The 26,160-nt window shown below is 44.3% G+C and overlaps 2 protein-coding genes across 12 annotated transcripts in view; both read right to left on the bottom strand.

The window, feature by feature from the left end:
* The window catches only part of RIPK1 (receptor interacting serine/threonine kinase 1), a 28,522-nt gene extending 21,466 nt beyond the window's left edge, over positions 1-7,056 (bottom strand). The window contains exons 1-3 of one of the 3 annotated variants that reach the window (XM_054058213.1): positions 6,874-7,056; positions 2,158-2,373; positions 381-534 (exon numbers count right to left, since the gene is read on the bottom strand). In XM_054058213.1, coding sequence (XP_053914188.1) covers positions 381-534; positions 2,158-2,309 — 306 coding nt within the window. In that variant the 5' untranslated portion in view covers positions 2,310-2,373; positions 6,874-7,056. Of the gene's footprint in view, positions 1-380; positions 535-2,157; positions 2,374-6,873 lie in introns of those variants that run through there. The other 2 variants (XM_054058215.1, XM_054058214.1) reach the window with 2 other exon arrangements.
* A 2,502-nt stretch (positions 7,057-9,558) lies between these two features.
* NQO2 (N-ribosyldihydronicotinamide:quinone reductase 2) lies at positions 9,559-22,534 on the bottom strand. 9 transcript variants are annotated; one of them, XR_008448463.1, is made up of 8 exons: positions 22,435-22,534; positions 21,590-21,642; positions 21,078-21,242; positions 19,496-19,626; positions 17,211-17,324; positions 15,774-15,875; positions 14,491-14,610; positions 9,559-9,694 (listed from the first exon to the last, which is right to left on the bottom strand). XR_008448463.1 is itself a non-coding variant. In XM_054058220.1 (8 exons), the coding sequence occupies exons 2-7, from the start codon at positions 21,594-21,596 to the stop codon at positions 14,498-14,500; spliced, it is 693 nt and encodes a 230-aa protein (XP_053914195.1). In that variant the 5' UTR covers positions 21,597-21,642; positions 22,435-22,534; the 3' UTR covers positions 9,559-9,694; positions 14,491-14,497. The 9 variants fall into 9 exon arrangements, 6 of the variants coding, with proteins under 6 accessions (XP_053914195.1, XP_053914193.1, XP_053914192.1 ...); XM_054058220.1 differs by having other exon boundaries at positions 14,491-14,671; XR_008448462.1 differs by lacking the exon at positions 9,559-9,694 and adding an exon at positions 9,707-12,246.
* Positions 22,535-26,160: the final 3,626 nt, after the last annotated feature.

Below are 26,160 nucleotides of genomic sequence, written 5' to 3'. Positions count from 1 at the left end.
CCCAAGAGCACCTCTACTCAAGCCAGGCTAAAAAAGAACCCAAGTCCTTCTTGGATCTAAATTGTTGCATTAAAGTAATTCTAGATTCACTCTTATATTTACAGAAGCTTTCTTCTTTAGCAAATTCTCCACATATCTCCACGAACACTTCTATAATTCTGAACCTAAAACTGCAGTCCGTGCCTCTGTGATGTGCAGCAGAGCACTAGCTGTCCTATGCTGTCTCTAGAGAAGGCAGGGCTGCCGCGGGCTCTTTAATACTGAAAGGAGAATGAGAAAATAAAGACTCCTTTCTTTGGAGACAGCAGAAACATCTTGTCCCTTTCAAGCATCTTATCAGCCCTGAGGAGTGGCAAGGGATGAAGCAATTCACTGCTCACTTTCTGTAGCACTTTCATCATGTTCCCCCGGTTCACATACTCCATCACAAGTGAGTAGTTTCCGTCTTCCAAAATTATACCTATGAGTTTTACCACACGGTCATGCTGCAGTCTGCGCATAATCTTGCCTTCTTCAAGGAGGGATGCATTGTATCTGTCAAACAGAAATTACACTGAACTTAGATACCAGGCTAGAAAGAAATTAGGACTAAAAATGCTGTTGATTCATAACGAAAACAATGGCAAAAAACATCAACATCCCTAGAGTCACTGTAAGATGAACCATAACCTTCAGCTGTATTTGAATTGATGACCAATTACATTCACGTCTCAACTGCCTTGATGCTGTCTGCTCACCCTGATTTTAAAGCCTGCTTTTCAGAAAGTGCACAAGCATTCTTTTTGTAGGTGCACTGCTGGTTGTTTATGTTCCAAATCCCTGAATTGCGGTGAGTTCTGGACAGGCAGGGCTGAAAGAGCCTTTGAAGAAGGAGGATGAAGACACGCTCCACTACTTCTTGTACAAGAAACTGTATACAGGCCTCCTTCTCAAAGGGCTGGTATTCGTGTTCATGTTCAATATGGATTTATTGGAGAGGATCCACCCACATACAGGATGATGATAACATTTACTAACAACTACTGGTTTAGGATGAATTCAAACCTGGACCTCACTACAACGCATTAGTAGTCACAGGTATACAGCTGGGAGCTCACTAAGGGTATTAAAGAAGGATGGTACCCATCATATCAAATAGTCTTCTTTTTACTATTGCTCCTTTTCTAGTCTTAGGACAAAAGGATGTAAGGAAAATCTTGAGAGTATGTTGCTTGCTAATGCTTTCCTACCCAGTGACTTAAAAAGAAACTCTTTTCTCCCTCTGTGTTCCTCTGTAGCACCAGAAAAGAAAGTGGCTGTTTCATTTGCATTAGCTGTAAATTTGCCTAAGACTTTTCATTCAAGCCTTCAAGGAATTATAAGCCCATGTAGTGAGAAAGTAGAAACAAAACCCCAAAAATAAACCAGACAGGCTTGTCCATTTTAACTGTGTTCACCCCACACTGTCAGTCTGCAGACCACTAAAATCTCTTCATTCACTTTCCACTGGCAAAATAACAACTCATTTAAATTATTTATTATAGCTCAAACTAGAAGAACGTGGGTTTTGTCTCTCTCTAGTGGATGACTTGTGGGAGAGTTTAAGGATTGTCAAGCCTCTGAGACAGCAGCATTGCAGTGTGACCTGAATCCACTGAAATCAACAGCTAATTCAAGACTTGAATTTAGTTCGTGGGCTTGGCACACTCTGCTTTTCTCAAGGGAGAGAGGATTACATTCTTGGTATTATACGTGTGGGACTGGCATTCTGCTGATAGCTCATGTGTGTTTAGTAGACATTTACAGTTGGACAACTGTATTGAAAATTGATCTGCAAGCTTGAAAATATCACACGCCCACTGAGTTCCTGCATTTCCTTAAGTGTGCAAGATGCCCTCGATTCTTAACAACTCGCAGTAGTGCTGACCTTGTAACAGAAAACAGGGACTTCACTGGAACAATGAGTTAAAACTGAAAAACTTGGCTTCTGAGCGGGAAAAAGGAAAATTTGCAGGACAGCTGCTAGTATGGTCTTTAAAGTATTTTCCCCACATACAGTATTTCCAGGATCCAAAGACCTGAAGTTACTGCACTTTATTTAGATTTATCTCCATTGAATTTAGAGGATTCCTTAGACTAACTGAAGGATAAAAATCAGAACTAAGATCTGTAACTTACTCGGTGCGCTGGGGTCCTGTATACACTTTTTTTAACACTACATATCCATGTTTCTTGTGAAAGCATAAAGATACTGTTCCAAATCCTCCAGCATCTAATCGTTCTTTTTCAAGCAAATCCTGGATGTTCATGTGGATGTCTTCCAGAGACATGTTTGCAGTCTTTGTGGCTTAGCAGTTAAAACTAAATCAAGTACAGCAAGCAGTGCTTCAGGACCTGTAGTATAAAAGAGGGAAAGAAAGCGTCGACACAAAGCATTTAGCTGTTCCACTAAATAAGCACCTGTGTAAGGAATAGAACACAAATGTGTACTCTCATGACCCTTATGAACAAAGGGCCTCAGTTTGAAACCAAAGATGCTGTGGTCCTCATAGGATCAGACCTAAAGATGCCAATGACTTATCCTGTCAATCCATTTACATCCAAATCAATGTAAAATCATTTCTTCACCTGTGGATCTCAAAGTGCTGTTTAAATAAATAGTTTTTATCCATATAACATGCAGTAGGTCAGCACTGTCCCTACACTTCACACGTGCAAAAAGTGAAACCCATTAAAAAAAATGGCCATGGTCCCAAAGTTAGGTAGTGCTTCATGATTCTGACAGGTATCTCACTTTCTAAGCTGCCTGAACATGGGCTGTCAGGTGCCCAAATACTTATATAACTCTAAGCTACCTTTTAGGCATCTTTGCAAATCCAGCTCTAAAGGGTTTGTTTGAAGCTTAAAACAAATAAACAAAAGGCGTCTTTAGTGGGTGAAACAAAGAACTCAGCTTCTGTGGGAAACTTTCACAGCTGTCTGAACTTAAGGACACAAGTGCAAGGAAGGACTGTGGCTCCCCAGCCCCGCAAAAAGAAGAAGGACAAAGAAATTGTGAAGGTTTGCAGTATCTCTGAAGTGCACCAAGAGAAGAAGAGAGTTTGGAGAGTCTGTGAAATAGGTAGATAAGTAAACCCCAGTGGATGCCAGAATAATTTTAAGCATTTGGTAAAGCTGTGGTGATCTCTCAGGAGGCTACACCTTAAAAGGAACCTAGATCGCCAGAACCTTTGGCAAATGCCAGCAAACTGCATTGCTAGCCCAGGCAGAAGCCACAAGCTCTGTTCTCTTCCTCCCTGAATTTTTATCTTAAGCACCATACATCACATAAAGAAAGAGTTTGAGCAAAGAGAAAGTTCAAGCAACTAGCAGGACCACCTAGTTTTCATACCTTTCAGGTGACTATGACACCGACACACAGAACTAGTGGAAAAGCACTATTTCAAAGTGCTACTAGCAGCTGCAGTAGATCAGCTCATTCAGGTAATTAAGAGCTCTAAATAATATAGCAAAAGGATTGCTAAATTTTTCAGACCAACAAGTGACTGCTAACTCCTGTGAATTACCATGCATCTGTCATCAAATCTCTAATCGAAAAGATTGCTTAATGTTGTTATGGCCATCAGCTGCAGCCTAATTACCATAGCCTCTTTCTGGAGCCTGGGAATGAAAAAGGTAGGAAAAGTGTCTGTAGGAAGTAGGTGTCTGAGGGAAGAGAGATGTTTATATGTAGATCTGCAAATTGTCTGGTCAGTTGAACACTGACAAGTCAAAAAAGAGAAGAGTAAACGTACTGGAGGAAAAAGAAGGCTGTGCCTGTAGAAGAAAGAAAGCAAGAGTTTCCTCTTCCAAGTATGCATACATATACACTCTATGATTTGTTCTTGTATAGACAGGGAAAATCCTCTCCGCACCTGAAGCAGTGTGCTTTCTTCAGAATTTTCTTCTTTGGCTCTCCTGTCTTCGAAGAGATGTAGATTTTGTTTCACTGAAGTGCTAGCCTGAGTATAGGACTGAGGATACGGCAACATTCACTTTGTAAGAAGGTAAGCTCTGCTACCCTTAATAATTGTTAGGGGAGAGGAGTTTTTTTGTGTTTTGTTTGGACTTTTAAAAACTTATTTACAGTTAATCAAATAGTTGAGCAACAAATGACCCATAGCAGTGCCAAGAATATCAACTACTGCTCTTATAGGCGAGCTTCTGTCTCCCTGTAATATTCTGGTAGTGGTTCTCTTGCTTTCTTGGTGTGATGCTACCGACTTGTGCAGATGAGGTGGGTGTCACTGGTACAGAGGCCTGAATTCAGTTGTCAGACTTCACCATGGCATGAAGTAAAATCTTGTTTCTTTATCTAGGGTCTCCCTTTCAAGAACTGGTTCAAAGTAATATGTCTGTGGTAATTTTCTAGGCTAACAGTAATCAGGCACCTATTTAGCAGTCAGTCTTGTAAGAATTGCAAGAGTATTCTTGTAAAACTTCCTTTCTTGTGAATGCAAATTAAGTGTGTGGTTTTGAATGCTGAATCTCTAAAGCTGCACGAATACTATTGATTGCTTGCGGCTGCCCTTCAATACTATATAACTTGATGAAAAACAGCCCTGCCTCAAAGCGCAACAATATAGGACCCTGTTACTATTTACATTGCTAATACCTGTTCTTATCAAGCAGATGTAGTTACTGTAACCAGAAGGCTTGGAAATTCAGAAGTAATAACTTCTGAATTCATCAGATAGTTGCTGAAATGAAGATTCAACAGAGGGGAATTTTCTCATAAGAGGAGAAGGAACCCTTCTGTTTGGGCATGCGATACTTATTAGGATGCTACTACTTTTGTTGTTATCGAGTAGTGAGGTACCCTGAGTAGAAGCTCTTTGATCTTAAGATTTATTTAAAATCCAGAGGTTTTGTAGGATGGATGTCACAAGAAAGCACTCTCTAGCCAGATTTTTAAGTGAAGATTATTTAATTCAGTATTAACACGAGGTATTGGCTGATGTTACCTTGAAATGTCAGATGATAAAGAAATCGAGCAGGGAAGCTCAAAGGCCTAAGCTCATTCCAAGCTAACTGCTTTTTATTGAGTTACATGGTGATTCAAATGTATGCTCAGTACCTATGATAAACCAGTCCATGCATTATGTATCTGTGGTTAAGAGAACCAAAGTTATGTAGTTTGGTTGAGCCTAACATTAGAGAAGCTATGTTTACTTCTACAGTTTGCGTTCTGTGGAGTAGTCCTCATCTGGTTACTTGACTGATTATAGAGCAACTATTTTAATATGTTACTCTAAACATCTGTATTAGGGTGGGTTTGTATTTAACAAGTGCCAACGTGTATTATGAAAACTTTGAACAATGGTTGCTAGAAAAAAGGGATTTTTGCTCACCAATGTGTTTGGTTTTTTTTCTAGAAAGAGACAAAAGTATAATAAGTGGGTTCGTGGCATTTTTCTTTTTAACGCCATGGTTATGTTCTCATCTCTGACTGACGAAGGGCACACAAACTCCCAAGAATCATGACCTGATCATTGGGTTTATTGGGCCCGATGGCCGTTCAGAAGTGGTTTACTCCACTCTGATGATTTGTTACCAATTTGATGTAGCTCTTGTGTAGCCTCCGTCGTTAGGAAGGATTGGTGAATACATTAGCATGGAAATATGAAAAAGTCACACAGTAATCGTAGCCCTTTTGGTCTGATTGTACTCACAGTTCCCGAGAGGTGTTATGAGATACAAGGTGAACAAACTTGCAAGCACCAAAGCTTGTGGCCACTTAGTTATCAATCAGGAAGGAAAGGAATAACAGACAGGAATCATATGGGTAATGGAAGATAAATGGAAGGGTTCTTGTAGCCAAAGCAAAACTCACTACATGAGTGGAAGACGTTTCAAAAGCTCTACCGCTGTAACTCTCGAAACACACTTCACTTAAACCTTTCCCTTCTCCTAAGGCTTCTCTGCTGATGGCATGTTCTTTTTCTTTTGGAAATGGCAAAGAAAAGGCCTGTGTGGGATCAGCAGCAGGTGACAGGAGGCAGCCCATGGGAATGCACAGACGAGTCGTGGCAAGGGGAGCAAAGGCGTTGCTGAAACACGAGTTTTCCGAGGACCGGAGCAGAGGAAGGGGGGAAAGGAGGCAGGGTGGTGTCTGTCGCTTGTACCACTACAACTGTGTCGCAGCCGGTTCCATTTTAGGCCATAAACCCGTGTATCCCTGCCTGCGGACGGGCACGGGCAGCGGCACCCCGGGAAGCGGAGCCGGCCCGGGCGGGAGGCGCAGAGCCAGGAAAGCCTCACGCGGGTTTTCTCCGGCCTAGTTCCTCGTTGGCTGCCTTGACACGTCCTCCTCCTCCCGGCGGCTTCCTGCCCGCCTGAGCCGCCTCTCCCCGCTGCGGCGCCCCGGGGTCCCTGCGGCCGGCGACCCTCCCAGCTGGGACAGCGGGTTGCGCTGGTCTGGGCCGCCCCCCGGGACCCGGGCCGCCCGGCAGCGGCGCTTTCGGTTTCCGTTGGGCAGCCCGGGTCTCCCTCCCTCCCATCCATCCTCTTTTCCTCCCTCCCCTCTCTCACTCTTCCTCCCTTCTTACCATGCATCCATCTACCCGCTCTCCCTCTCTCCCTTCCTTCCATCCCCCCACCCACTCTTCTCTCCATCCCACCCTTCCTCCTTACCATCCATCCATCTACCCACTCTCCCACCCTTCCTCCGTCTTCCCACCTTCCCCCCATCCATCCACCCATCTATCTACTCTCCCACCCACTCTCTCTCCCTTCCATCAATCCATGTATCCATCTACCCGCTCTCCCTCCTTACCATACATCCATCTACCCTCCTTCCCTCCCTTCCACCGACCCCCTCCTCCATTCCCCCCTTCCCGCCGCTCCCCGCCTTACCGAGGCCGCGGGCCGCTCTCCCTCCGTCCTGCCGCCTCCCTCGGGCGAGCGCGGGGCCGTGCGGATGCGCCCTCTCAGCCCCAGCGGAGCGGCGGGAGGAGGTCCCGTCCGGTCCCGTCCCACCCGCTCCGGAGCGGAAGAAGCGGCCGGGGCTCGCCCGAGGCTCCCGCGGCGCTCCTGCTATCCCCGGGGCTGCAAAGTGACGTCGGTGCGACACAACGCACGCCCCGCACCGGGAAGCACCGCCTCCCCCTGCCGGGTGCGGAGCCGCCGCTGCCGGGAAGGGGTCGGCTAACGCGCCCGCCTTTACTGAGGCTGGCGGGGAGCCTGGTGCGCGCTGGAAATGCGTTTCTTCACGATGATTTCGGTGCCGAAGCAGCAGCTTTTCGTTCAGGAAGGGCGGAGGCAGGAGTTGGTGAACAGAGTAACTGTGACAGAGAACAGTCCTGGCTCCAGCAGCAGATATAGTAACCTACAAGGACCACTATAAAAACTCTGGGCTGCATCAGCGTGGCCAGCAGGTCGAGGGAGGCGGTTCTGCCCATCTGTTCCTCTCTTGTGAGGCCTCATCTGGAGTATTGTGTCCAGTTGTGGCATCCTCAGCATAAGAAGGATATGGAGCTGTTGGAATGGGTCCAGAGGGGGGCTACAAGGATGAGCAGAGGGCTGGAGCACCTTCTGTATGAAGACGGGCTGAGAGTTGGAGTTGTTCAGCCTGGAGAAGGGAAGGCTCCGAGGAGACCCAAATAGTGACCTTCCAGTACCTGAAGGGGCTACAGGAAAGCTGGGGAGGGACTGTTTACAAAGGTTTGTACTGATAGGACTAGGGACAATGGGTATAAATTGGAGAGGGGGAGATTTAGACTAGACATAACAAGGAATTTCTTCACGATGAGGGTAGTGAGGCACTGGCATAGGTTGCCCAGGGACGCTGTGGCTGCCCCATCCGTGGAGGTGTTCAAGATCAGGTTGGATGGGGTCTTCTGCAGCCTGATCTAGTGGGAGGTGTCCCTGCCCATGGCAGAGGGGCTAGAACTCGCAGCCGACTGGACGTGAGGCAGCAGCATGCCCAGATGGCCAAGGCCAATGGCATCTTGGCTCGTATCAGAAACGGCGTGACCAGCAGGTCCAGAGAGGTTATTCTCCCTCTGTACTTGGCACTGATAATACCGCACCTCGAATACTGTGTTCACTTCTGGGCCCCTCACCACAAGGATGAAGGATGTTGAGACTCTGGAACGTGTCCAAGAGCAATGAAGCTGGTAAGGGGGCTGGAGAACAAGTCTTATGAGGAGTGGATGAGAGAGCTGGGGTTGTTTAGCCTGGAGGAGGCTGAGGGGAGACCTTATTGCTCTCTACAACTATCTGAAAGGAGGTTGTGGAGAGGAGGGAGCTGGCGTCTTCTCCCAAGTGACAGGGGACAGGACAAGAGGGAATAGCCTCAAGCTCCACCAGGGAGGTTCAGGCTGGACATCAGGAAAAAATTTTTCATGGAAAGGGTCATTGGGCACTGGAACAGGCTGCCCAGGGAGGTGGTTGAGTCACCTTCCCTGGAGGTGTTTAAAGGACGGGTGGATGAGGTGCTGAGGGACATCATTTAGGGATTAATAGGAATGGTTTGACTCAATGATCCAGTGGGTCCTTTCCAACCTACTGATTCTATGATCTTTAAGGTCCCTTCCAACCAAAACTATTCTGCGATCCTATGATCTAGTCCATCATCCTGTGAACAACAGGTGTGTCTAGGGCATCTCTGACATTGTAGTTTGTCGTTGTCCTAACAACAAAGAAGATGCCATAACTAACGTGTTCTATTATTAGGAGGAAATTTTTTACTGTGAAATGGTGAGGCACTGGCGCAGGTTTCCCAGGGAAGTTGTGGATGCCGCATCTCTGGAGGTGTTCAAGACCAGGCTGGATGAGGCTTTGAGCAACCTGACCTAGTGGAAGGTGTCCCTGCCTATGGCAGGAGGTTTGGAACTGGATGATCTTTAAGGTCCCTTCTAACTCAAACCATTCTGTGATTCTATGATTATTTTAATTAGGAAAACTGTTCTAATGTAGAAATAACGGCTAATACAGCTTCTTTACATATGTAAAAACTGATCCCTTTGCCTTTTCTGCAGTGAAACGATGGCGATGATGGGCATCTGCTCTCTTTGACAAGACTTTTCCAATTCAGGAGAACTGCTGCATTCCCTATGGTGCTCTGCAGATGCTGTGTTTACAGCTCTGTACTACTTGGCACTACCAAAAGAGCAACGGCAGCTCACAACTTGTGTTTAAGGGAGGGAGCCTTTCTGAACCTGGAAGGCAAGCTTGATAGTGATGAGAGAATGGAAGTGGTCCAGGAGCCCCGTCTTGCTTCCTGGTAAAAACTGAGGTCCCAGACTGTTGTAGATCTGAAAGAACACAATGGCCACAGAGGGTTTGATTTAATTCCGTGCTAGGCCCCATGGTGGATTTCATGGACAGGATTCCTCAGCTGTGGAGGACTTCTGAGGCTATATTTGTACCTGTCCTATTCCTGTTACATTCAAACAAAACACTAGTAAACAAAAGAATTCCATTCAGTATCATGAGGCCTTTGAGGTTTACATAGGTGCACTGGTGTGTGATGATGATGTATTCTGGGCCTCTGGCCCTCTCCAAGTACAGAACTCATCCTTTATTTTTCCCTGTGATGTTTTGGTTTTGTGGCATTTTTTTTTTTTTTTTTGCTTTTGAACTTTGCATTGTGTATGTGGCTGAAGGCAGGGCAATAAGAATTGCATGGTTAAAAACACTTCAGTCCCATTCAGTGGTGATTTGTCAACAAGTGCTAGGCAAAAAAAAAAGGACAGAAATTAGCCTTTATTTGTTGGTGCTTAGAGGTCAGCGTTGCCAGTTATGACATTCCTTCTCAAAATGAATAGAGAAAATAAACTGATCCAAAAATGCAATCTGAATTTATGGTGGAATCTCTTAATCTTCCTTTCTTCTCAATCAGAATTATCCTGAACTGGATGATAAGGCCAGTAAGGTTTTAATCCTTTTCACAGCAATGCATTTATGTAAGCAGAATTTTTCAATTTTACTATTAATGAAAATAAAATAAGTCCAGTAGTTTTCTTTTAATGTAAACTTTCACTAATCTTGATCCAACTTTCACTTACTTTGTCCTAAAAGTCTCAGCCATCTTATTGAAACTTGCAGGAAAAAAATGTAAACACAATTCTACATATTTTATTTTTTTTTACATATATAGCTGTTTTTATTGTCAGTAGGATGAAAACTGCTGTATGTAAAATATGCAGGTTTTGTTGCGCTATTGCAAAAAAATTGTAGGGGCTGATAAATAAAGTGTCAAAACTTCACAGTGCTAGACAAATCCTCCCTGGAATGGTTACCTATCTAAAATGAATCCTAAAATTAATGCTAAAAATGGAAATTAAATCTCAATAAGCTTGTGCTGTAAGGGGAAAGTGACTTTGGACAGGAGTATCTTCCTGGTATTAACTCTGAAGGCTATATTGCAGTGAGCTTTTCCTACAGGGGTTTAAGTTTTTCTGCTTCTTCCTTTTTAGCTGCAGTTGGCTGCCAGGTGTCTCTTAAGAGGCTTTTCCCTCTCCACCTCTCACATGAATTGTGAGCTCTGCAGGGACCTGCTTTTTGGTGGGACCTGAGTGTAATGGTGCCGTGGCTGTTGCTGACTAAAGGCTCCACTGGGTGAGGGAACATCCCTCACCCAGGAAGTTCCCAGCTCTGGAGATGAGTCAATGCTGAAATGTTAATTCCGGGTTCTTGTTTCCCTGTGTTTTTCTGAAGTTGCAAGCATGTTTCACCTGCCATTCCACAATATCAAATAAAAGAAACAGTTATGATTTTTGGAACAAATTATCAGAGAAAAAGACCAGAGCATTGCCTGAAATTGAGTGGGAGAGGAGCACCACCAGGAGCCAAAACTAAATCCCCAGGCTAAATGCAAGAGGAAAGCATATTGTTCTTCTCCCCTTCTCCCCCTCCTGAAATGCAGCTACAAGTTACTCACCTAATCATAGCTTTATTCTGATGAAATCAATGCTGTTTTGACAGGACTGCATTTGGTCTTTAGCATAATGTGATTCAGCAGGGCAGTCCTTCCTTACATCAAAATGTCTGTAATGTTTCTAGTACTACCAAGAAACTAACACTGCCACTGCCTTTCTCTTTCCTTATTAACCACAGACCACTCTCTATTGGTTTGCTACATGGTAAAATCCTCCCTTCAGGTTTTGAAAGTCATGTGCCAGAACACACAGGCGCCCCTGCACAGTGTGCTGTGCAGCAGGCACTGAAAGCATGTTAGGACAAGGACTTTGCCTCTTGGCTCAGCACCCACTGTCACTACACAGCTGACTGGCTTCCAAAGCACAAGAACAGCACCCTTCAGCAAGCGTGGTTTAACCTGTTAATGTGTCCACAGCTGAGATACAGCTCACAGCCCTGACTACCTCTTTTCTGAATAGATATAGATGAGCTAGGTGGGAAATAAAGGAAAGTGACAAGAATTATAAGGTACGTGGAACAACTTCTGTATGAGAATAGACTACACAGAGCAGAACTGAGACTGACCATGGAAGGTTACAATTGAATAATGTTTCTTATTCATCCCCTCCCATCACGTATATCCTTATACAGTCACTTTCAAATTGTAATGACATACCTGAAGAATTTATTTAGGAGAAGTTAAAGCATATGGAGAATAGTGATCTGGCTGTTATAGTCTATCTGCATTTGCAAGAGACTTTTGACAAAGTTTCATATCAAATTTCTTTTTAAAGAAACTAATCAGGTAGAGGATAAGAAAGAAGGTCATGGCATTGAGACCTGTTTAAAAGAGAGGACAATGAGGGCAACAGTAGATGGTCAGCCCTTGGAACAGACGGAGGTTACAAGTGCAGGGATGTGAGCTGTCAAAAATGATCTGGAGAAGAATATAAGCAATGAGGTTGTGAAAGTTTGTTGATGATACAGATTACTCAGAGGAGGAGATGCAAGTAAAATATATTGTGAAGAGTTCTGGAAAAATAGTTGAATGAATGGGCAACGAGACAGGAAGTGAAATTCAAGTTATGTAAAGGGGTGCACGTGAGGAAAAAAAAATACCCTAAAATGATATATAGAATAATGGCCCCAGAGCTGGCCATTACAACAGATAAAAACATTAGCTAAAGCAAATCATACATCAGATAAAGAAGAGAAGAAAATCATATGAATCCAAGAGTCGTGGAGTTGACTCTGCATGTGCTTCTGGTCTCCTCTTCTAGGTAATGGGATAGTGAGACCGGAGAGGCTCAAAGACCAAAAGCCAGTGCCTTCTCTTGGATGAGCAACTGAGCAGGACTCCATAGCCTGGGAAGGACATTATTTAGGAGAGGGGGTGATCCACACCTACAAAAATCTAAGCGCCACAAAAAAGAACGGATTGGACTGATCATTTACTATTGACTAGGAAGAACCAAAAATGCTACTGGGAATGAGGTGCTTCACCTTTCCCAGGATCCCTCCACACACCTTGACCTACTAAACTTTGCCAAAAAATATTGGCTGCTTCAAGCTGGCATGAATTTGAGAGAAGACTGAACAACATTCAGAACAGAGATCTGTTTGGCTTGGTAATTATAAAGAAAGTGTATATAGCTCAGGAAATCCCCCAAGCTAAATATAGTTGGAGCCCAGGACAGTATTCTGAGGAAGTACTTCCTCTTTCTGGCCTACAACTACTGTGAAGCAAAACCCTGGGGCTGGAGGAGCCTTGTTCTGACTTAGCACAACCACTCTTGTATACTTACGTTACAAATATCCAGTCTAATACAGGCACTTAATGCCACCATGTGTGTGGGAGCTGGCACGCATCTGCCAAATAGCGTTGAGAAGTGTATCTTCATTATATAGGTCAGTCTGAGATTTTCCATTTAACACTTAATCCACTAAGTTCTGTGATTGATCCAATACAGTAAGCTTTGGTTCAACAGCTGCAACTTCTGCTTTCATATCCATTTCCTTCTTTCTTGAACAGTTTGGTAACTGAACACACTGAACATATGGATGATTCATCTGTCATACAATTTTAATATTTCATTGTCCTTCAGTCTCTGTTCAGGTAACTTAAAGTTGTTTACCTTAAGTCCTCTTGGCAAAAATCTGCTTTTCCCACAAGTTACACATATAACATTTTCCATTTTATTCCCCTTCACCTTCTTTTTCCCATACAAGCATTACTGAGCCAAAGAAAATGTCTTGCTTGTGTAACCTAAAGACCTTGACTCATTCACACTGGAGCAGACATTCACAACAGCTTAGAGAAGCACTGCTCCCAGGGGTCTGTCTCTGCTACAGGTGGCCTTTTGCTTCATACAGTGACAAACAGGAACATGTGACTCCCCATGGAAGCAATTCTCAGTCTGGCACATGAGCTTATGCTGCCACTCCAGAATCCAGGCTCAGCATGTTTATTATCCAAATATTCCTTAAAGAAACATAAGGGTGGGGTATGAAAAAACTGCTACAAAGAATGTACAGCAGATGTGTGCTCTGTATACAGGGGCCTAAGTGTCATTTGACAGTGACTCAGAAGACCATTTCTGATTTAGGCCACATTCTTTTAATATCTAAGTGCAAAGCCAGCTGTTCAGTAAGTTGATCAAAGCAAGAAATTGTGCAGCTAAGCAAGAAACTCACCCTTTGCCATATTCACAAAAAGGGTTAACTGTTCTCAAGCACAAAAAAAATCCCAGTAAATTTCAAAGTATAAATCGTGGGTGTTAAGAGCTAGATAATAGTTTTGTCCTACTAGATCCTGGCTCACAGACAGACAGTGCTTCTGTGCATTTTTGGGCAGGCATTGCAGGTGCTGGAGAGACAGGGAATGGATAGGATTCCTCTTTTGTGTCTATTTAGGGTAACAAAAATAGAGAACTCCCTTTGATTTTAGGAAACTACATTCTTTACAAATGGGAGCTGCATTCTATAAAGGCTGGCAATACACGCACATACTGCTATATGATATTTGTCTTTTCCTTTTCTGGTTATCTGTCATCTCTTTAATATTGCTTTGTAAATGTGGAAAAGCCTAAGGCTGTCCACAAGGCTTCCCAGCTAAGTCACTGTGAACTGTACATCCTTTTGCATTATTCATGACCTGGCTTCATAGCCCAAAGGCACAAGTATAGATATCTCATTTAAAAGAACAGGACTGGCAGTAGCAAGGTTGAGTATGGACAGTATATTCCCTTGCAAACTAAAAAAAAAAAGGGTTGCCAGTACAAAAAGTGTTAAAATAAACTTGGCAATTTACTATTTCATAAGCAACAACTGCACGATCTGTAATTAAATACTGCTTTTGTTATTAACACTTGAAGGCAGGATGTAAATGTTCATATGAGCGAGGATAGTTCTTCACAAACAGTTTTGCACCCATCATTGAACAGAATCTCCCAGGAATCAATAAAGATAAAATGCTATATTGTCAGTTAGGCTGCTAGCTGTAGTACTCAAGATACTTATAATACATTCAGATTAGGAGATTAGAATTCAGATATTGAGATAAAACACAAAAAAGAATGGAGAAAAATTAATTTTTCTGTAGTCTTGTACCTGAACATTACTTGAAATACCACTCAGGAGTGCAGTTTATGGGTTTTTCCTCCCAAAGAGTCTTCAGACGCTCAGCCCAGGCAATCAGCATCTCCATCCTCTTCTCCTCAGAGACATACTCTGGAGCAAAGCAGATGTGGGGTGCAAGGACTTTGACACCACAAAAGTGCATGATTCCATGCTGGACTCAAAGCAAACAAAGAAACGCCTGAGGAAATAGATAGTCTTTAACTTTGATTTCAAGAATGTGGAAAATTCAAATCAGAAACTGTTTCTCTGACCCAGTATAAGGCAGATTTTCTAAACTTGTGCATTTATGAGGAGAAGGGAGTAAATTGCAAAGGTTTGTTACCTATCCTGGCAGTCACTGTTGAAGGTTAGGCGTTAAGCAGAATGACGTACAATGCACTGAAAAATAAGGTCAACTAAATTTCTTTTCCTCTGTGGAATTTATTTTTAAGTGCTATTTGAATCCACAGAACTGTTCTCTTTAGCTGCTGTATGCTATTAAATTTGCAAGAATCAGGGACAGCCTAAAATTCATTGTACTGTTTGGATCTCCACAGATTGTTCCTGAACTGCAGTGTGTTTCTCATCTACTTACCTCTAAAGATTTTTCTAACCTTTTACCTCTAGCTTAGTCAAATGATCTTGAACAAAGGCTGGTGCCTTTTTTCTGTGTATTTCTGAATTGATGGTTGTGGTTCAGGTTCTTTGTTATGTTGACTTGCTCTGGTGCTACTTAAGGACAGACAGCTGGTAATCACAATGCATATGAGATGGAAGAATTTAAACACATCCATTGTATTATATCAAGAGTAGCTGGCACAATTTGCCTTGTCACCTAAATTTCTCATAGCATGCTTGCTTCTTCTGATTGAAGAATAGCAATAAGAAAAGACATGCTAACCATTAATGCTGGGATAACGCGTAGCTCGCCTCCTACCTCCATCTTACATGAGTCAGGTAGCTATGGGGAAAAGAAATTCTGCACTGCTAAAAGAAATCCTAGAACACCACAGAAATTTAAAGACTGACAGTATAAGCTTTCTGCAGATTCCAGTCTGGAGCAAGAGGCACAAAAATACTTCAAAACTCTGTGGACTTTTAAAGTAGTCTCAGGATTTTAGGGCCCAATTTATAGCGTGCAGATGCTTGGAACTGACAACTTAATTATTTCTTATTATATTTAATATAAAATATACAATAATACAACCATTAAATTAATTGGAATAATAAAAATTAAGGCAAACAAATAACAACCAAATAATCATATATTATACCTGCATGGGCCACAGGAGATAGCGAATATCACCACTGATACTTCCTTTTGCATACATCTCCTTGGTTCCTCCAGTGGTAAAAGAAAACAGGGCTAATTTGTTCTAGAATTAAGAAAGCAGCACTTGAGTTAGGCATGCTTAAAGGAGAGTGACTGAATAGTTCAAGACATATTCAGGAAGCCTGGACAGCATATATTTTCAGAGGAGGTGGTGTCCTCCTCTTTCCCAGACCTGATGTGTACTGGCAGCTCTGATGCAAAGATTGATGACATACAACTAGATGGCGGACTGTGGGGTGGGCAGACACAGGTTAGAACAAAAAGGAATTGTGTATCTGACACCCTTGTATGAAGTAGGGCTGACTCTTGCTCTCCCCTCTGCAATGTTTGGGAAAATCTGGCTGTAAAGCACTTTGTTAGTGAGAATAGCTTTATTCCTGTTCTTCTTGAATGGTACAGTCCCCCTTCAAACCTGGGCTTGCTTGTATTTTAGCCAGGCCTATTGTGATAGGACAAGGGGTAATGGTTTTAAATTAAAAGAGGGTAGATTTAGACTAGATACAAGGAAGAGTTTTTTTACAATGAGAGGGGCAAAACACTGAAACAGGTTGCCTGGAGAGGTGGTAGATGCTCCATCCCTGGAAACATTCAAGGTCAGGTTGGATGGGGCACTGAGAAACCTGATCTAGTTGGAGATGTCCCTACTCACTACAGGAGGGTTGGAGGAGTTGACCTTTAAAGGTCCCTTCCAAGCCAAACATTTATATCATAATTTCTGGATGCCTTAGTTCTTACCAAATAAGATCCCCTAGACAGTGGGTCAAAATTCCCCAGCCCCAGGGATATTCCCAGTGCCACGGAGAATAAAAATGTATGAATGGTCATCTAGAGATACTGATCTTTCCTAATTTATAATCTACAGAGAAGAAAAGGCTGAAAGGAGGTAGGTGGTAGGTGGCAGGCCCACGCACTGAGTATTTAATATTTCTGATTAATTTCTATAGGTTAATTGCAATCTTTGACACCTAATCCTAGGGCAGGAATCTTGTCACCTATTTTAGCATGCCACTCATTACAGGTCTGTGCAATCCTACAGTGATGGGAAGAATGACAGACTATCCTTTTAGGAAATGGATCAATTTTAACTGTTTGCAAACTGTATACCATCCCAGTGCACTCTGATACGCTTACCAAATTATAAAGCCTATTTTGTAGGCCAACTAAAAATCTCTAGGAGATTGCTTAAGTCTTTAGGAACCACTGCCTCCTCCTGATTGTACTACCTTTCAGACAGTTGTAACAAGAAAACGTTACCAAAGCATTACTTCAGCAGAGCGTAAAGTGAAAGCTTTCAACAAATAGGATGGAAAAGACAGACCAATACCTTCAAGACCATTGCACAAATCTTGATTGTAGTAACATTATCTCGGAAACATACCTTGAGCAAACCAGAATCATAGCAGTTCGGAAATTCATGAGCAAATCCTTGGACCAAGACTCTGTCCATCCAGCCCTTCATGATTGCTGGCATACTGAACCAATACAAGGGAAACTAGGCAAAACATAAAGTACCTTGTTAGGGGAGAGTCCAGGCCATCCTTAGGCGTGGTTTACAGGCAAAATACTATTCTCTTAATCTGTTCAGATCTTGTACATGCTTTCTTCCAGTTGTCAGCAGAGGCAGTAACTATGCTTCTCTTTCTGTTTGTAGTAGTCTTGGGTGCATACCTAAGCATCTACAGCACACTAAAACCATGGTGAATGTAAGGGCTTCCACACAAATTAAAGGTGGAATATGGTGAAGCAGGAAGGTGTGATTGAATTTAAACTTGAGACTGTACAGAATTGCATCTCTTATTGCTGAAATGCAAAAGCAATGATCTAACAGAAGATGTGGCCAAAATATATGCAGACAGCCTTACTGCCAGGACTGACATCTGGCGATCAGTTCTGATCTGACAGCCTGCTGACAAATGCCATGGAACCTTAAGAAAGATGAAAGACTTAATTTCACACCCTGCTGACATGGTGATCCTGAATCACTTTGTTGAGAAGAAAACTTCTTTAACAGTAGGATCCTCTGTTTCTAGATCCTCCGGTTAGCCCATGGGACTACAGCCTAAAGCTGTCATGTCTTATTTGCACCATCTTGAATGCTTTATGGACTCTTATTCCAGGATGCATCACTATCCCTAAGCCTTTGTACACATTGCAGTACAGAAGAAGAAATTCTGTAAAAGCTTATCCACATGTGGCCTAATTCAAGATGGAAACAATGTGAAAACTGGGCACTACCTCTAGAAGTGGTCTACAGTTTAGCTGTAGTATATTTTAAATTACTATATGGTGTCTTTCAGAGGCTTTTTTTTCTTTCTTTCTTTTTTTTTTTTTTTTTTCACTCTGCACCAGAATGTATTAAGCTCTTCTCAACAGTCTACAAACAGAAAGTAGAAAGCAAGCGCTTCCTTCAGGGGATGTTTTACTATACTTATCTCGGAAGCAATAGTGTGTAATGAAGAATACTTACAGCAGAATGCTTAACTGACACATGGTCACATCCTAAATTTCATTAAGAATCAGACAGTGCAATATATATACGGGCTATGCCTAAGGCAACAGTCACACAGACACACAAAGAAATGTGGGGCTAGTGTTGCCTTATACAGTATTTCTGACACCAAGGACAGACCTGGCACAGAGGGGAGTGGAGATGGGGGTGTAACATCAGTCAGCAAGTCCAGACAGGGCTTCCGCAACTCAGCAATAAACAAGGACAGTCTGGTGGGGGAAGTCCAAATTCCTAGAGCCTGCTGGCTGGCTCCAGCTGCTCACCCAGAAACTAAGCCTTGCCCTACTCCCTGCTGGCCTGCCTGACAACTGTGGTCATGTACATCTTTGTGCATCCAAATATTAAGTCTGTCCCACTACTGGTGAATTACTGAAATTGCTGTCATTTCAGGGTAATTATACTGCTGAACAACTGAATTTGCTGTTGTAGTGACCCAGATAACTGTACAACTGATCTGTATTTGTTTCTGTACTATTACTTAGAGATAAAATGTTTATTCCTAGAGCTGTTGGTCTGGTGTCTGTTACCATTTCCCAAACTTATAACTCAGCAGGGCCACTTTAAGCCCTTACACACATCTCTATGTGTAGCTCTATGTTTGCTTTGTGTGAACTTTAAGATGAAGGGATAGTACCAGGCTGCCTGATAACATGGTTCTCCTGTTGAGAATTACAGTGTTGTTTTGCATTCAATACTTTCTGGTCCAAGTTGCTCAATGCATTTACTTTGGAGTGCAGGTAGCATAAGGACCAGGTCTCACAAAACCTATGCAACCAGACTACTTGTGAATGTTTATTTTTCAGGGAAGCAGAGCTGTGAATTCTACTTAGGTATTTTAAGGTTCCAATTTCAGATGCCTTCCTAATCCCCAAAAATGCCAGTGTGGAGCCATTATTTGTGTGAAAAATTCAGCCTAACATGAATAATGCTCACACATAATTTTGTATTTTTTATATTTTCTAATGTTCACATATATCACAAAAACCTGCAAAAAATTGCTACACTGGATACAGATGGGTTTGTGTTGATGACAGACCTACAGCCTCTTTTTACTTTGGCTAAATTCAATGTTCCTAATGAAATCTATAGTCTTCTCACTGTTACCTTTTTATTGTTTAGCCCTTAAGTCTTCTAATACAATTTAAAATAATGACCTGAAAAATCAGTAAGTCTGCTTCCTGCACCTTCTTTTGCTCTTCAATCACATCTTTGGACAAACTTCCTCTCTTGTAAGCTTCCCATGTCTCCATGCCATAGTTAAATTCTTCTGAGTTGTGCAAGCAACCTGTGGGTAGAAGTGAACGGTCACTGCTTTTCCTGCTTTTGTCACTGTAGCCAAATAAGAATTAAATGCATGTTGCAATCTACAGTTCTAAATTGAGTTACTTCTTTTCATTTTTCCCTACTTTGCTCCTCCCCCCCCCTTTTTTTTTGTGGATATTCCGCATCACCACAGCTGATGGTGATTTGATTTTAAACTGGAGAGAAATGTAGTGTCTCAGAGTACAAACACTCACCTTCTGTAGCAACATATGAAGTGTATTAAGAGGACCTAAGCTTGGACCTAGACTCTGGTGATGCAGGTGGATGATTTAGAGAATCTTCCTTAGAGATTACTGAAACCACTATGTAGTCAGCCTTTTTCAGCCTCTATAACTGCAAAACTCAAGCAGGGGCTGGGTAACAACTACTGGCCAGCTCTCCTGACTCCACTACAGTTTGATGAGCCAACTCAAGTATGTCTGAATTGGACATACACAATCATTCTGCTGATTCAACTAGTAGACCACCAATTTGTATCAGAAGAGAGAGGCAGCAGCCTCATGAACTAACGACTAGCAAGTCAGAGAACAGTATCCAAAGGCATTTCTCACACATGAGAAATGGGCTTCAGAGACCAATTATGGATGTGTGCTAATGCATTTTTCCCTCTCAGTAATGTCACTATGAGCCAAGGTTCATCTTCAGGAGTGTACTTTTAGAAATCCTTACATCTGGTCATTAACAAGTTTCTTCTTGTTTTTGCCATAGCTTTTACTAGACCTGGGCTATTTCTTTTTGAATGAATCTCAGCTGCATCTTGACTATGTTATGGCTTTGTATTTTCTAACCTGGAAAAATACTGCGGATGAAAGCTAGTAATAGCATAGTGAAAATATCCCATAAGCCTAACAGGAGCATCACTGTTTTTCTCAAATCTTAACTGCACCATCTAGTCATTTTTAGTGATCATATACTACCAAGGAAGTCAGGAAGTGCTAAGACAACTCAAAAGCCCAAGCACTTACGAGCCTGAAGCTAACTTGCAGAAAGCATTTATTATCTTGTTTGTTAAGAGAAGGTAGTTCTTAGAACGTCTCTGCACAGATTGCAAATACTGTGAAAATAACATTTTCCCTCATTCGTTTTAGTTTAAAGGCCAAACGCTGTTTTACAAATCTGTACTATACAGATACTTTATTTTTTCTGATTGAGGGGTCATTTCTAGTGATCAGATTTATTTAAATAGAGATTATACTTATTGGGTTTCTACACTGACATTTCTTAGTCAATGCTAATAGGAAAAAAATAAAAGCTGCATATTGTTAGTTGAGGGATATTTGTGCAAAACAATAGCAACTATTTTTAGGAGTGCACCTAACAGCATAGTTCTGGATTGCTATTAATGCAGCAGGATAGACAAGGTGAAAGTTTGTCTTGTTACTGTTGATAAAAGTGTATTTTGGCTAGTCTCACCAACAATGTCATTTCTTGTTGCTCTTGGCTCGAACTGCATTGCATATAAATCAGACACCATGACAGTGCAGCCCTGCTTGCTCAATTCTTCCACAGCAACCCTCTTCAAAGATCCGTTCAAGGACTTGGGCTCTTGATGTGCATACACTATCAAGACTTTTTTTCCTGGAGGCAGAAAGAAAACCAGAAGATACCTTTGACTGTAGGAGGCAGATGACAAAGAAGTCAATGTCTTTCTTGGTAGTGAGGGGCCTAAAACTGAACCCAGGGTTTGAGGTGCAGCATCACCAGTGCCAAGTACAGGGGCACAATCACTTCCCTGGTCCTGCTGGCCATACCATTTCTGACCCAAGCCAGAATGCTGTTGGCCTTCTTGGCCACCTGGGCACGCTGCTGGCTCATGGCCAGCCACTGTTGACCAGCACTCTTGGGTCCTTTTCCGCCAGGCAGCTTTCCAGCCCAGTGTGCCCAGGCCTGAAGTAAACAGCGTTTTTATCAGTATTTGTTCTTACCTGCCATTTTCCAGAAGCACTGAGTAGCTTCTCTCTGGAGAATCTGACACGACCTGTGAACATAAATAACAGATTTCCTTATGTGAGAAACGTCAGGAAAAGGTGGAAGGAAAACCACTGCTAGTGTTCTCGAAATGGTCTCTTTACTGTGGGATGCAAATGGGCTGTAAGGGATAACCATGGTGGGAGCGCCTATGTGAGTGTACAGATACGTGCAAGCCTGTGTATGTAGAGGTATATGAACACACAGACGCACAGACAGATGCACACACACAGATACGCACAGAGATACACACACAGAGACATACACACAAGCACAGACAGACACACAGACGCACACATAGGCACATACATGCACAGACGGACACATGCATACACACACAGACACAAAGATGCACAGACAGACACACGAGCAGAGATGCACACAGATGCACACACAGACAGACGGGCACAGCTGCACAGACAGACAGACGCACGGATGCACAGACAGACACGCACACACAGGCACATGCAGACAGACACACGGATGCGCACACAGGCACATGCAGACAGACACAGATGTACACACACAGAGACACAGAGGCACACAGACGCACACACAGGCACACGCAGACAGACACAGACACGCAGATGCCCACAGCCGCCGGAGCACACGCAGGGGGCGGCAGGGCTGCCCCGGGCGGCTCCCGCACAGCCGGCTCGCCCAGGGCCTTTGCTGCACGCCCCGCACCCCTCCCCGCAGAGCGAGCTGCCGACGCGCCCGTTTCTCCCGCTCCCCTCTCTGAGCCCCTCTGGAAGCGGCTCCGAGCCCGCCCCGCGCAGCTCCGGCTGCAGCGCCGCTTTACCTCCCGCCCGTCCCGGGGCTGCGGGCGACCCTCCGGCGGCTCCGCCCCGCGGGTTTCGGCGGGGGGCGGGCTCGGAGCCGCCCCGAAGGCGTCGCTGCCGCTGGGGGCGCGGGGGGGCTGCGCTGCGCTGCGGGTGGTGCTGCTCGTCCTGGGGGAGAGCGAAGGTGGGGCGTGCAACAGAGATGGGGAGGGACTTCTTACAAGGGCATGGAGTGATAGGGCAAAGGGGAATGGCTTTAAATTGGAGGGGGAACATTTGGGTTAGACATCATGAAGAGTTTCTTCACCGTGAGAGTGGTGAGGCACTGGCACAGGTTGCCCAGGGAAGCTGTGGCTGCCCCGTCCCTGGAGGTGTTCAAGGCCAGGATGGGGCCTTGGGCAGCCTGATCTGGCGGGAGGTGTCCCTGCCCATGGCAGGGGGGTTGGAACTGGGTGGTCTTTAAGATCCCTTCCAACCCAAACCGTTCTTCGGTTCCATGAAAGCAGCGTGGTGGAGAAGGATCTGGGAGTGTTGGTGGACAGCTGGCTGAACGTGAGCCAACAGTGTGCCTAGGTTGCCAAGAAGCCCAACAGTATCCTCCCTTGAGATGCCATGAAAATGCAGACATAATAATCAATGCCAATTTGATTATTAAGTAAAGTATTCTTCAATGTGCCATCAGGCATGCAGGGAATCGTTCCACCTAATGTGCACGCAGCTTCCAGTACAATTCACAAAGGCTTTATATAGTCAAAGCATATGTGTTCATCACTTTTCCTGGAACAGGTGTGTCTGTTATAAGCAGTTCCTGGAATTTATTTATGTGTTTCCTCTCCTTGGAGCACACACTCTGCCCTCTGGGGGTCTTTTTCAGGGGTCTCTGGATGAAGGCCATAGATCTTCCTCACAGCCAAACTTTTCAACTCTCCTTCTTGCGCAAGCTCTTAGAGTCCTTGGGCACCTCTTCAAGGTTGCATCTGATCCTAGCTGGTTCTTCTTTTTCTTATCATCACACTAGTCCCTGTTATCTGGCTTAATTAGATACAGTCCCATTCTTTCCCATTCTTTCTAACTGCAGCTTTGTTAAAATTCCTTATTTAAGCATAAGTATCCAGGCACAGGCTAACTAAAAGTTAGTACTCAAGCTAATCCTATATTTTAGTATTAAAATGACCAAATCTATACATAATAGGTTAGCAACTTACAACAAATAATTTCTTCCTTCACTTGTATCAGAAAAAACGTGGCCAACAGGACCAGGAAAGTGATTGTGGACTTGGCACTGGTGAGGCCACACTTCGAATACTGTGTTCAGTTTTCGTTCCCTCAGTACAAGAAGGACATTGAGGGGCTGGAGCATGTCCAGAGAAGGGCAATGAAGCTGATGAAGAAGCTGAAGCACGAGAGCTATGAGGAGTGGCTGAGGGAGCTGGGATTATTTAGCCTAGAGAAAAGGAGGCTGAGGGAGACCTTATGGCTCTCTACAACTGCCTGAAAGGAGTTTGTAAAGAGCCAGGTGTTGGTCTCTTCTCCCAAGTAACAGGTGAGAGGGTGAGAGGAAATAGCCTCAAGTTGCTCCAGGGGCGGTTTAGATTGGATTTCAGGAAAAAATTCTCCACTGAAAGGGTTGTCAGGCACTGGAAGAGGCTGCCTAAGAAGGTGGTTGAGTCACTATCCCTGTTCCTGCTTTCATCCTCAGCATTCACCCTGCATTGGGAATTGTTTCTACCTGGACATCACCTGTGCATTGTCTGGGTCTCTGCAGGACCCTGAGGGGTCCTGTTTTCCTTCCTAGCCTTATCTCCTGCTATCAGGAGCCTGGTCAGAGTGAATGATGGCTGTTGCCCAGGCTATGCATCCAAAGCTTTCTCTGGGCTCGTCATAGTTCCCATATGCATTAGAAACAACTCTCATCCTCTGTGAATGACTCGCCTATAAGAGGAAATGTTAATTGTTGCGTCAAGTATTGCTGAAACCTTTAACGTGCAAGAGCAGGTGGGTACACACGGCTCTTACTCTGCTGTATGACTGTGCAATCTTTACCTAAGGTTAGGCATCAACTGGGTGAAAGTTTTGAAGGCAGCAGGAGTTCATTTTTGCCTGTCATTTATGTAATTTTAAATCTTTCTTTCTCTCTCTCTCTTTCTCATTTATTCCTGCTACAAGGAAGCATAGTCATGGTTAACTGAAGAGAAAGTTCTCATAAATAGGAAGCTATAATTCATTTCACGTTAAACACTTAAAACGAAACCTGAGAGACTGCACCAGGAAGTCTCAAGCAAGTGGCCTTAATTCAGGAATTTTTATTAGTTATTAACCTTACCTTTTCCCCTTTCATTTTAAGATATAATTTAGTTCACAGGTCAGATAATCCTGTTGTTATGCTTCCAGTGGTATTGTATTGAATGTCTACCATAGGCCTGGAGCTTGGTCAGATGAGTAATACTAAAGCAACAGAGCAAGGTTGAGATATGAAAAATAAGGGAAAACAGAGCACATAAGAAAACAGAAAGTATGAGACAGTAGCCCTAGCAGGCTGATGTTCAGTTGTTGAGAGATTTATAGCAAAATGGGAATTAGGAGCTTGGTGTGGACCTAGGTGGTTTTCCAAGCAAAAAACTTGCCAAGTACAAGTCAAGAAAATCTCTTAGCTAGTAATAAGGTGTATTTGACAGTTTGCTTCTGTTCCCTAGTGAAATGAAGTATCTTGCAAAATCGGAAAGGACATAAATAAAAAGGGAATCATTCATATAAAACCTCTTCATCAAATGTCATTTTTTGATTCTCTTCCCCAGTATGGAGGCAAATTTCACTGACTCCTTCCCTTCCCTTCCCTTCCCTTCCCTTCCCTTCCCTTCCCTTCCCTTCCCTTCCCTTCCCTTCCCTTCCCTTCCCTTCCCTTCCCTTCCCTTCCCTTCCCTTCCCTTCCCTTCCCTTCCCTTCCCTTCCCTTCCCTTCCCTTCCCTTCCCTTCCCTTCCCTTCCCTTCCCTTCCCTTCCCTTCCCTTCCCTTCCCTTCCCTTCCCTTCCCTTCCCTTCCCTTCCCTTCCCTTCCCTTCCCTTCCCTTCCCTTCCCTTCCCTTCCCTTCCCTTCCCTTCCCTTCCCTTCCCTTCCCTTCCCTTCCCTTCCCTTCCCTTCCCTTCCCTTCCCTTCCCTTCCCTTCCCTTCCCTTCCCTTCCCTTCCCTTCCCTTCCCTTCCCTTCCCTTCCCTTCCCTTCCCTTCCCTTCCCTTCCCTTCCCTTCCCTTCCCTTCCCTTCCCTTCCCTTCCCTTCCCTTCCCTTCCCTTCCCTTCCCTTCCCTTCCCTCCCCTCCCCTCCCCTCCCCTCCCCTCCCCTCCCCTCCCCTCCCCTCCCCTCCCCTCCCCTCCCCTCCCCTCCCCTCCCCTCCCCTCCCCTCCCCTCCCCTCCCCTCCCCTCCCCTCCCCTCCCCTCCCCTCCCCTCCCCTCCCCTCCCCTCCCCTCCCCTCCCCCTCCCCTCCCCTCCCCTCCCCTCCCCTCCCCTCCCCTCCCCTCCCCTCCCCTCCCCTCCCCTCCCCTCCCCTCCCCTCCCCTCCCCTCCCCTCCCCTCCCCTCCCCTCCCCTCCCCTCCCCTCCCCTCCCCTCCCCTCCCCTCCCCTCCCCTCCCCTCCCCTCCCCTCCCCTCCCCTCCCCTCCCCTCCCCTCCCCCTTTCCTGTCATGCTGTCTACAAACTCTTCCTCTCCTCTTCTTTCACTAGTTGACAGGTGAGATGTCAGTGTGTATAGCC

This window comes from Cuculus canorus, chromosome 2 (genome assembly GCF_017976375.1).
Source record: "Cuculus canorus isolate bCucCan1 chromosome 2, bCucCan1.pri, whole genome shotgun sequence".
Classification (NCBI taxonomy): domain Eukaryota; kingdom Metazoa; phylum Chordata; class Aves; order Cuculiformes; family Cuculidae; genus Cuculus; species Cuculus canorus.
Note: the sequence above shows the minus strand (reverse complement) of the source record. Positions and strands in the feature narration are given on the sequence as shown.